We start from the raw sequence: 12,992 nt of genomic DNA on the forward strand, positions 1-12,992 counted from the left end.
TTGGTATACAAAGTTATGTAGGAATCATGAGCTTGTATGACCATACAATACGGGAAGAAGTTTTATGGCATTACAAAAAATGTGAACGGTTCAGCACCTAGATGAATTCATGCCATGAAGAATTGAAGTTGTTTTGGGGGCAAAGGAGAGTCCTACATAATACTAGAAATGTGTACCTAATAAAGTCTTGCCCTAAACCATATTTACTCAGTTGTCCAAGTTGAAGGCCCTGTGCACATATGGGGCAACTGAGGAGTATGAGAGAACATTTTTGCCAGTCACACTTAAAAGCCAAACAGTTATGGTGGTGCATGCCATAGCACCTAAACTGCTGTTTCCACTTATTCTGGAGCGAGACTTCCCACTCTTTAAAGAGGTCTTTGGTAAGCAAGTCTGGCTGGATATGCTGGCAACTGATATAACGGTCAGAAGCCCAGTCTTAAAGGACCTGCCTAAGAAGCCACAACATCTGGACCTCGATCTTTTGTAATGGCTAAACCGGAATGTTATCCTGGAGGTCACAGCAGGACTTCCACAAAAGTAAACTGTGCTGGGAAGCATGGACACTCCAAAGCAGCACTGGCTGGTGATGTCGCAGATGAGCCCTGCATGCCTGTCAGTGAGGATACGGACTGATCTACAATACCAATTTTGTCTCCTTTCATCATCACCATCATCAACATTTATTTATATAGTGCTAGCAAATTCCGTAGCGCTTTACAATTGGGGAGAAACACAGTAATAAACAATACTGGTAAAGTAGATAAAGAGGTAAGAGGGCTCTGCACACAATCTTACAATATATTCCTTTGCAGGACGTTGCACGTGACCAGCTTAACAATGCAACATTAGAACATGCATTTAAATGTGTAACTGAGGTGAACAGTGTAGCGAAAGCTGCCTAGCCTGCAGAAGGTATACCATATTTTATTGTTAAAGATAATTATCTGTACAGAGTTGGTATTGTAATGGGGAAAATGTAGAACAGTTAATAGTTCCTCAGGGTCATGTACCCCTAGTATTAAAAGCAGCACATACACATGTCTGTGGGGAACACCTTGGGGAAGCTAAAACAAGAGAACAAGTTCTGCTCAGGTTTTACTGGCCTAGTGTACACATGGCAGTGAAAATATACTGCCAGTCATGTCCCATTTGTCAGGAACCTGTCCCAAACCCATGTACAGGGCACCTCTTATATTAATACCGATAGTTTGAGCTTTCTTTTGATTGCATAGGTATGAACCTTGTGGGGCCACTGGATAAATCCGCTCATGGGCACCAGTTCCCCTACGGAATATAAAGTCCAGCACCAAAGCTAAGGAGCTTGTATTGATGTTTACATGCTTGGGAATTCCCAAAGAAATTCTCACATACCAGGGCACCCTGTTCTTGTCCAAGCTGAGAAAGGACATGTGCCAGTTATTAGGGGTGATGGCTCTTCACACCTCCATATACCATCCACAAACAGATGACTTGGTGGAGCATTTTAACTGAACATTAAAGCCCAAGTTAAATAAAGCCATGGTGAAGGAAAAAAAAGACTGGGACACTCTTTTACCATATTTGATGTTTGCCATCCTTGAGGTACCTTAAGCCTCAACAGGGTTTAGTCCCTGGGAAGGGTGGGAGCAGTAAGGCCCCAAGGAGCCAAACCTGGTACAGTTTGTGTCCCAAATGTATGCAAGGCTGGGAAAGATAGGGCCCATTGTACAAAAACATGTAAAAAGGCTCAGGAACGGCAAAAGAGACGTTATGATAAAAGTGCTGTAGTGCAAATTTTCAGGTCTGGGAACAAGGTCCCAGTCCTGGCCATTACCCAGGAAAGCAAACTTCTTTCCCTCTATCAATTACAGGGTCCGTCAATTGGGGAGGAGAAGGGAAGAACAAATATATCATGTCTATCTCATTAAACCTTGGTATGATGAGGACACCTCTGCTCGGGTAGTGAGTACAGTCATTGAAAAGGCTGAAGTGCTCATAGAACTAGTTTTATTTGTTAGGCAGAAACAACAGACTGAGAAAATTATAAACCAGAACAGGGATGTCTTCTCTTCCATTCCTGGGCCACTACTTTAATTGAAAACAATATTGTCACTCCACCAGAAATTGTCATAAAGCAGAAGCCATACCACATTCCCAAAGCCAGATGGGCTAACATGAGAAAGAAAATTGAGAAAATAGTCTGACTGGACCTGAATGAGGAATCCTCTAGTGAGTGGAACATCCCTATTATGTTTGTCCCGAAACCCATTGGGAGTATTAGGTTCTGCACTGACTTTAAGCATCTAAACACCGTATCCAGGTTCGATGCCTACCCAAAGCCACATGTGGATGAACTAGTAGAAAATCTAGCTGTTAGTAACTATCTGACTTCTCTTGACTTAACCAAGGGGAAATGGCAAGTTCCCCTTACCGCATCAATCAAGCCAAATATTCTATTTTCTACTCCTGATTGTCTCTTCCAATATAAAGTCCTACCCTTTGGGATGCATTGGGCCCCTGCCACCTTTCAAAGGGTCATGAATACATTGCTACAAACCCATACAGCTTATGCAACTGCTTATTTAGATGATATAGCGATTTATACCCCAGACTTGAAGTCACATCTGACAAGTCGAGGCAGTCTTAGCTTCATTGAGGTCTGCGGGATTAACAGCTAATCTAGAGTGCCATAGCCAAATATTTGGGGTACATTGTCAGGCGAGGGCAAGTAAACCCCCAAAGGTGGAAGCAGTCAAAAACCGTCCAGGACCAGAAAAGAAATCGCAGTTAAGAAACTTCCTAGGCTTATTAGGTAACTACATGCGATTCATAAGCCATTTCATCACTAGAGCTGCTCCACTTACGGACATGTTAAAGAAAAGTTGTCCAGAGAGATTAGCCTAGTCTGACTCTGCAGGGGCTACTTGGTCATATATTTGCTTAGACCTCTGTTCCTCTCCAGTTCTATAAACACCTGACTTTACCTGGAGGTTCTTCCTCAAAACAGATGCCTCCGGTGGCTTAGGTGCAGGAGTCGGAATATGCTTCTACAGGAACAAAAGTAGTTAACCGTGGAGAAGGAATGTTTTACCATAAAGTAGGCTACAGAAGCTCTGCGCTATTATTTCCTAGGCAGAGATTTCTCATTTCAATAATTTCTCACTGATAACGGATCATGCACAATTCTGGTGGATGCAGAACAACCAGGAGGTAAATGTCAATGTAATTCACTGGTTTTGGCACTGCAACCTCTCAGAAACATAGTGGAACATAGACCGGGGATTTTGCATAAAAATGCAGATGCGTTGTCACACAAATTTGTGCATCCTTGTGAAGTCATCGCGCCCCTACTTGGTGATGCTGAGGGGAGGAATATGAGACAAAGGGAGGTGTTTGCCACAGGCTTCTAAAGAGGAGATAGCTATTTAGCTGGCAGTCTACAGAGAAAGGGTGCAAATAGAGTTTACACATTTGTATAGTAGTTCACCTAATTTAAAGAAATACACGTGGAGGACATATGTGTGACAAAGTAATAATAAAGAGTCTGTTTTAGCTTACATATTTTGAAGTGGTTTGAAGGGCATCCTTTCCACAGCAAGCTGCAGGCTGACATGGTGTGTCTGCAATTAATCACAACACCTGCAGAAAACTCCCTTTTAAAGGCAAGGTGGGAGTGTCATCTGTAAAACAAGTTAGGGCTGTGGGAGGAGTGTAAACTATTCAATCCTGACTTTTTCTTTTATGTGTGTGACTGATGCCAGACAGTGGTCGGTGTCTTGGAAGCTGGTCTCTGTTATTTTAGCGCCAGTGTCACAACAAAAGTGTGTGCAAACTTTATAATATGAATTACTTTGCTATCCTGACAATAAAAAGCAAAGTAAAAGCAACAAGATGTTCCCCTAATGAGTCACCATTATCAGCTCCAAATGGATGCAATTATGCCCATTATGGATCTCCCCAGTGTCAAAGTGGAAATTTGGAAGTGGAGGTACGGAAAAGTAGAAGTGGTGGTATGGAAAATGTAATTGAATGGAAACTGATAGCTTTACAATAAAGGCAGTAGGAGAAGTGGCGGCATGGCATACTACAGTATACCATCCCAATTTCAACCACTGAATCTCCCATACAGAGGCCACTGCACTAAACTTACTATAGTGAATGTGGCTGTTCAACATGCTTCCGCATTTAGAATACAATCTTCAACTGGATGTTGTATTAGGATTCCAATAACTGATTTACTTTGATGTGGCCCCACATGCTTTGCCTTTAGCCTGTGTTGTGACACTTGCAAATAAGTTGTTTATAAGCATATCAAATTTGTATATAGAAAGTAATGTACTTACTGCAAGCTTTGGTTTCCCAGTTTTTTAGTATAATTCCTTTAGCAGCACATATTTTAATATACGAGAAAATAGCAGCGCACATACAATCTTCACTTTTCTCACAGCTACATGTGTCCAATAAACAGTTCTGAAAGTAAATTACACATTTGATACGTTTAGTAAATGCTGATGTGTGATTATACAACAATTCTGCCTATCCTGGATGTAAACATCTTCCCTTTTTGCATGCTATTTTACCAGTAATTAACAATAATAATTCTTTGCTAATCTGGCCATCACAAATAAGAAAAAAATGATGTAAGATAATAAAACAAAAAGCAACCTCTCTTACTTAAATTTGTGCCCACTTTGGTCTGACCCTATGCAGCCTTTTCATAAATCCGGGTTTTGGCCATGCAATAATAGCATTAACCACTTCTTTTCACCTACTCCACCTAATGTGTAAATTATCAGCTTATGTCTAGTATAATTTTTAAGGAATTCGGTTCTTAAAAAATTAGGACATATCAGCACTTCTTGAAAAATAAACTTCTCACACCGAACCTTATTTAGAGCTGGGAACAAATACAGCTAAAGGGCACCTGGACAAAACATGATGCAAATGCAATTTTTTTTGTGCATGGTTTTAATACAACACTGCAATTTGATGCTCTGTCATGGTGCTGGTAGCTTCCAATAATGACCAACTCGACTTGGGCAACTGTCAGAGACACTATACATCCAGACAAGCCAGTTAGTCCTAAGAGGACTGGTCATAAAGTACAAGCTGGCGTCAAAGGATTGTTGAAAGTAGAATAGTGATAGATGAAGCTAAAATCATGGGATTGGTCAAGGTAGAATAATGGGGGGTGAAGCTGAGGTCGAAGGACTGAAGAAGGTAGAATGGTAATGTACAGTTAAACAGACCAATCCAAAATGAAACTTTGCTCTTGCAAACATTTGGTAGAACTGAGGGACAATATCTACTCTTACAGCTACATACATCCCGGTAAATAAAATATTAACACAACTTATCTATATTTTAGTATTTTAGATAAAAAATACTGGCATTAACCGGACCGCTTTTATAAATTAGAAGGAAAAGTACCTTGTAGTAAATGTTCGGATCCACTATATTGTGACACGGACTCAACAACCCGGTAGTATCAATAATGAGTGCACACCAGTGCTTGGCATAATCCTCTGAATGGGGAAGCAAATATATGGTTGAAATGGCATATGATGCAATACATTAATTTGCCCATAAACTAGACAAACAAAAATAAATATATGCGGTATACTGTGATGTGATCTAGTGGTGGGTGTGTGGGTGGTAATAGGAATGGCAGGTCAATTTTAATTGTTTACTTTTACTGATTCCAGTTCATTCAATAAGAGGAAAACCTATAACAAGTAAGTAATGGTGGTTAAATCATCTCTTTGACATGTGACTCAAAGGTACCATTACAGTGGCTTACATAAACAAAGTATATGAACTAGTTTTATAAATACTAGATGATTATTGTGGGTTGTTACACTGATATTTCTGCTATCTCCTCTTCCCCCAATTTCAGTAGTTTCAGATGGGTATGGGACGGTTGTAGAGATGAGCAAATGTTCAGTAGTTTGATTCACAGGACATATAGTGGTATGGGACCAATAGTTCTGTTTTCGGCTACTCGATTCACAAATTTTTTAGAACAGGCCTGGCCAACCTGTCACTCTCCTGTTGTTGTGAAACTACAAGCATGTGGGAACTTGTAATTTGATAACACCTGGAGACCTTGTAAATGTTTAATGAACAGTGGTTAATGCGAACATGTGTGGGAATGCAATGAAATTTCATGGTAATCTGATAACATTACTTGGAATTACCAAACTTCTGGGGAGCCCTATAGAAGTGCAAGGGAGTTCCAGATCATGTAATATGAATATAATAGCCATTTACACGTAACCTGTTATAAGGTATGGATGGACCAAATATTGTTAGGGGTAAATTTAAAAAGGATTGAAGTTGTGATTCTGCACACTTTTTTTCAATTGCTAATTTAAAAAGCATATTAGTGAATTTTGCAAACATTGACATTTTTTTGTACAGCTTTTCATTGCTGCCAAAATTGAAGTCAATTATTAAGATTTACTTTGCCCATTTTGAACTATTTAGAAAGCATTAATGTACCTTTAACAACACTTTATATTTTTTGCCAGATAAATTCTGTTTGCATTGACAATGCATTGTCCATCACTTTCTATGGGGAAATTGCTATTATTGAAGGATTAAAGAGATGTAGTTGAAGTCAATGGAGTAACTTTAAAAGTTGAATAAAAAAAATACATCTTTTTGTTGTTGAAAGAAAATAATTTTATAAAACAGGCAGCTCTAAATGGTATAACCAGCCCCATCACTAGCCAGCTTGAACTGAATATACCTACGGCAAAATAAGGAAATTAGCAGTATAGAGTTTCCCCTGTTATAGTGACAACCAGTTCCCAGATTATTGATTGCAGGGCTTTATAAATCATTATACCTCTATCTTTATACCTCTAATAAATCATATTTCTTAAAAAAAACAACTAATTGTACTGAGCTTTTCCCACCCAGTGAAGCCCTTGTCATAATTCTGCTGTTTTGTCTCATAATATGAATAGGGAGTTAAAATAAAAATACTAAAAAAAATGCTGAAATTTACATTTCCCAGCCCACATTATAGAGCTAATTTGGTACAAAATAAAGAAAGATAAGAGTTTCCTTGTATGATAGGACTGGGATATTGGGCCATTTCAATATAGGTTAAGCCTGCCTGGAACCCCCTATCACTGACATTTTCACAGTGTTCTTAAATGTTGCCATGTGGCATTACTTTAAGTAATTTTCATATGTTGTTTAAAGTTGCACATGTATCACTGACAGAGTTATAGCCATCTAGGACACTAATATCCTCTATGGCTGCACTGTGTCCCTTTTTATCCTAACACAGTAGAACCAAAGTAATGGGGGATTGGATCCTTGTATTTGCCAAAAGTAACTCCAAGGGTTAAACTGGACTGTGGCATCACCTTTATCAAAGCGATTTGTGTTCAATAGTTTTGCCTATTTTGCTGATTTGTTATTATTATTACTATAATTTATTTATATATTGCCAGGGATTTCTGCAGCACTTTACAATTGGGAACAAACATAGTAATAAAACAAGATGGGGTATGTGCTTTAACAGACAAAGAGGTAAAAGTGTCCTGCTCGCAAGATTACAATCTATTATCTAGAGACTTTATGGAGCCATCCATAGAAGGTGGTCTTCGAAGATTTGATTAATGCCTCACCCCTTGTCAAGCCCATAAGTAAAGAGTTACCAATAACAGAAGTTATTTCACATGCTTCCAAGGAGCTTGAGGCTGTCAGCACTGACTGGGGGCTATGGTTCCCATTGGTCTGTACAGATGGAGCATATCAGATACAAGACTACTACAGGGAGCATACTCACAAGAAGCTGACTGATAAGCTCTGCAAATCCATAGCTCAACACAAGCCAAATAAAAAATATAGCAGAGCTTATCAGCCAGCTTCTTTTTTTCATAAGAGCTATATAGTCTTTGGATGAGTTTGTAAATAAACTATGTTATGCTTTTGAAGATACTTGCCTAGATTATGTTCTGTACCCATGAGTAACGGTGCCCGATAAGGTTTAAAGCTGTATGAGAATCCCAGTGGCATCAATCGTTTGCTAGAATTGCAGTTAATTCATTGAGATCTCTTTGGTTGTTGACACGAGAAAATGGGCCAGTAGTGTACCCGGTGTTATGGCTCCTATGCCAAAGCCTGCTATACAATTAGTTATTACTTAGCAATCAGAAGCATTGAAAAGTTAATTTATTTAGTTGGGGGCGGGGGGTGATTGGGAAAAGCACAATCGATGCTTAGATCACATTGCATCACAGAATCACACAGGGGACGATGGGATTCTTTCCAATCTGCCTGGTTTAGGAGCTGCTGAATAGGAACAAATACAGGATACCAGGATAACCAGATTTACAGTAGCCAAACCATCCAGCAGCTAGCAGGTTAACAGGACATGAGAATCTGGCTCTATATTGCCAGATCAGGGGCCTTAAATAGTCTGGAGGATGAGGGGGAGTGAAAACTAATCAGTCAATAGTTGAATAGGGAAAATTATAAGGGACGGGTCTGTGCATGTGCGCCCCTGTAATCCAAGATGGCGGCAGCCATCGGAAGATTGCATTGGATAGAGGACCAATGGAGGAGACCAATCCTGCTCCCAGACTCCGGTAAGTCAGCTGGAAGGTCTGGCGCATGACACATTGGATGAAAGAAAATATTTATTTTTATTTTTATGGACTTTTTCAAATACTTTTTTAACATTTATTTTTTTTTTTTGAATGGTGGGGATTGTTTGTAGATATAGTTTGCTTTTTTGTTTGTTTCTTTTACATGTTTTAGGTAAAAAAAATTTGTGTGAATTCAGGAGTTACATCTAAAAACATTGCTTACCCAAGTTGCTACCAAAACTCTTATCCATTCTCTTATCACTTCCCGCCTTGACCATTATACATAAATCACAGGGTTGGCACAGTTGGCAATCCTGGATTTAACATTCACTATCCAGACCTCCACCACCCAGGAGGGTCTGGAAGGAGACTTTTCAGTGTGGGAGGCCAGTAGCCTTTAGGAGGTATGGCAACACCTTTTCTTGATCCTAATAGAGATTTTTAGCTCTGTTACACAGCCAGTGATTTGGTTATCTCTATAATGTGAATAACCTACACCTCTGATGTCCTCATTGCTGTATTGTCAGTCTAGCCTATGAACTGAAAACGAATTAGCACAGACTGTATAAAATCTATGGAAAAATATTTAAAAGTATTACTAAATTGCGCTAAAATGTCAACCTCTATACCTACAATCTACAATGTCAGAAATTTCTAAAAAGTACAACACTCAAGAGAACTAACTAACTTAAGTTTTAGGTAAATATCTGAAGGGAATTAATTGTGTAGAAGCAATTATGGGAAGAAAGGAAATTTGAGTTTTTTTCAATTTTATTCTCTTACTCCCTTATGACGAAAAGTATAAAACAGTTATTGCCTGTGAAATTGACATATCTCTGAAACTTTCAAATTAGTATTCTTATAAAGTGGTTATAAAATATATTTGAAAAGACCTTTTTAGAAAACAACTTTTCACGCAACCTGTGCAAAGTGATTCACTGGATAAAAAACACTAATATCGTAGAACTTTAAACTAACAAATCATGTCAGTTTTTGGAATGTAGATGATTCTTGTTATAACTTTAATTGGTCGTTGCATTGTACTGTTATGTATGTGCAATATACAGGTCAGTTGACCCTAACAAAATATGGCACCATGAAATGGTAGCACTAATTAATAATGTATAATGAGCCATAGGTGTAGAGGTTAAGAATTACTATGCAGGACATTTTATAAGCATTGCAGATACCTACCATTTTCCACACTAAGACTGCATGGGTCATCCAAGATGTTTTGGATATCTGGACAAACAGCTAATGTTTTCCATGTATTAACAAAAGCAGCAGCAGTGCCTTCAATCACACCACTTATGGTCTTTAAGTCATCGCTCTGTATGCTGTTGAAATTTCCACAAAGACCTGGAAAATTGAATTATATCCACACTTATTGTTAATGCAAATCACGTCTATCAAAGTATTTTTATGAATAAGGCCACAGGAGTATATGTTACTATAATGGTTTCTTTAAATTAGCTAATGTGGGCATACTCTACCACTTGAGTAGAGTTGTATATTGAATTTTGTCTTAATTGACAAATCTGTAGGCAGTGGTCGAAGTGGAAATTTAGAAGTTCCGATATGGAAATTTAGAAGTGGCAGAATAAAAAATGTAAGGAGAATGTAAGTGAGTGGAATTGGATAGTTTTACAAAGAAGGCAGTAGGAGAAATGGAGGTATGGCATTCCATCTTATACTCTCCCCACTTCGACCATTGTCTTTACCATAACATCTTACTCATTTGCCTACTTTAATCAACAGTTAAAAGTCTGCTTTTCATTGATATGTGTGTGATTGCATATCACATTTTTCTATTGCAATTGTTTATGTTGACATAGCTACCAGACTCCCTAACTACCAGGCTCATATGATATTTTAAAATTTTTATAAACCCTGTTGCATACAGCCTTATTTTCAATAGTTGTCATCTTATCATTTCCACCATTTTACGTGTACTCAGGAGCCACAAAAAACTTTGTCATGCTACAGCTCACAATATAACTGTCACTGTGTTGGCTGTAGCCAGAAAAAAACGCTTGCCTGGGGTTGCTATCAGAGATACACCAAGACTGGTCAGGCTGCTTCAACCTGAGAGGATGTGTTGTGTGTGAAAAACATTATTTTGATTGGTTGGAGAAGGTTTAATCATGAGGGATGAAGCCGAACCGATTAAATAGGCAAACAAATCATGAAATCAGCAGAGAAACGGAATTCCACTTTGGTAATGAAAAGATTGTTAGGAGTGAGGGCCCTATAAAGGCTACCTATATGTGAGGTCATTTAGTCCTAATTAACTTGACATTTAGGAAGGTGTTGTTTGCAGTAAGTGAAAACGAATGTGCAGTTGTCAGTATTGACAGGACACTGCCACCTGTTGTCTGTAACTGGTTGTCATGAAGTGTGTTCTGGAGGTAACAGATTCCCTGCTATCATCCAAAGTTTGTGCTGTCATATTAGGGATGCAGACCCTAAAGAAACCCCTGGTCTGATGTCTACAGTAGGTCTCTGAAGAGCAAATTCACATATGCTTGAAAAGCGGGTGGAGCACTGCACAAACTGAACAACATGATTTTATACGTAGTGGCCATCCTCTGTGTTGAAGGCCATTTTCCATCCTTCTCCCTCCCAGACCTGGATAATGTTATAGACCCCTTCAGGTCTATTTAGGTGAAGATCGTGGCTTGAATGAGCCATTCAAAGAGGTCAGAGATCAATGGGATAGGGTATAGATTCTTGACTTTGATATAGTTAAACCACCAATAGTCAATGCATGGTCTAAGAGAACTGTTTTTCTTCACCATGAAAAAGATCCCTTCTCCATATCTAGGATATGGACTCCATGAAAAACCCTAGCTCCAAGTTCTCCTGCATGTAGGTGTTCATGGCCCTTGTCTCAGGCTTAGGCAGCAGGTATTTCCTGTAGCTTGGTGTTATGGTGTCATGTAGCACTTTGATGGGCAGTCACATTCTCTGTGGGGTAGTAGGATCTCTGTCTGCTTTTTGTCAAAGAAGTTGCTGAAACCTTGGTACACTTTGGGCAGTCTTTCTGGTCCGCCGTTATTTTCCTCTCTTTGAATATTAAAAGAAAAATGATAGAAGGAGCTAAAAAAGTCAATCTGGGATCAATAAGTATTAATAAAATAGAAACCGGGATGCAGCAGTTCATTATGGGAATGCTGGGACCTAATAATTAAACACCAAACACCCAACAGATGAACAGCACAGAAAGGGAATCCAGAAACATTCAGTGTTATATAGTCATGGTAATGGCAGAAACTTTTCAAAAGGAAAACCAATTAACTTAAAAGCAAACACTTTAATAAAAACAATAAGTCAAAATATATCTATATATAAATATAGACTAAATTCATAAATATGCATTAAAAATTCAGGATAAGACCAAGGTTGTCAGTTGAAAACATTAGTCTGATAATGTTAAATATATAAAACTTATGTCGAATAAATCGAAAAATTAGACAAACAAGATGCCACTAAATATTACATTTAGGGACTAGACAATATTTAGGAGACATGAGATAATCTTATGATCACCAGTTCCAAAATAAACAGTTAGCGATAAGCACTTTTGATGGTGGTTGATCCTGAGTGGTAACTCTGTAAACTTTCTTAGGAGATAATTTTCCCCCACATCATAGTGTAGGTCAGAGTGATGATATGATTAAAAAGCATATATGTCCACTTAGATGAAATCAAATGTCAATCATGAATTCTAAACAGTCTTATTAGTTCCAATAAGAGCCAGAATAGCTCTAAATAAACACTTTTGCTTCCTTCGTTAAGCAACGTGCCGGCACTGTGCTGTCAGCCAGCTAAGCTGTCCAAATACAAACAGATAGTTGGTTAGATTTATTCCGCTTTAGATGTAACACAGACTCTGTCCACTGAATAAAGGTTTCATCCAAAAATGTATCCAGATGACACGTATCGACTGCTAAGCGTAGACATTATCAAAGCCAGCTCTCTTTGAATAGCATCACATATCATTGCCACCTCCATTTGTAGGTAATCGTGCTGGCATAACTCATCCCATGCCTGTATCTTTTAAGCTCTGAAATTATTGGGTTGTGCATATAGAAACAGGACTAACACAGGCTCTTCAGGGGTGGTGTGGATGTTACTGACTGAGATCAGCTTATAGTGACTGGAATTAACACACATTAGCCCTGGATAGTTTAGTTGGTTATCGATGCTGGTTTTATGGTTTGTCCACCGATGGCTTATACGACCATTGGCCTGATCTTCAGAACCAAGAGTAGTTCTGCTGCTTTGCATGCCCTACCTGAGTACAACCACATGCTCATAAAAATCATGAGGGTCAGATTCAATTTCCTTGCCCCCTACATCACTTTTATAGTGCCCTTGCCCTTTCTAACAATTATATTATTT

At 38.7% G+C, this 12,992-nt stretch overlaps 1 protein-coding gene across 1 annotated transcript in view; it reads right to left on the minus strand.

Annotated features, from left to right (window-relative positions):
* LOC142104097 (mucin-5AC-like) overlaps window positions 1-12,992 on the minus strand; it is a 90,850-nt gene that overhangs the window by 30,982 nt on the left and 46,876 nt on the right. Inside the window, exon 16 of the mRNA XM_075188584.1 lies at window positions 9,783-9,947. Within this exon, the coding sequence (XP_075044685.1) occupies window positions 9,783-9,947 (165 nt within the window). The remainder of the gene's footprint in view (window positions 1-9,782; window positions 9,948-12,992) is intronic.

The sequence above is a fragment of the Mixophyes fleayi genome, chromosome 10 (genome assembly GCF_038048845.1).
Source record: "Mixophyes fleayi isolate aMixFle1 chromosome 10, aMixFle1.hap1, whole genome shotgun sequence".
In the NCBI taxonomy this organism is placed as follows: domain Eukaryota; kingdom Metazoa; phylum Chordata; class Amphibia; order Anura; family Limnodynastidae; genus Mixophyes; species Mixophyes fleayi.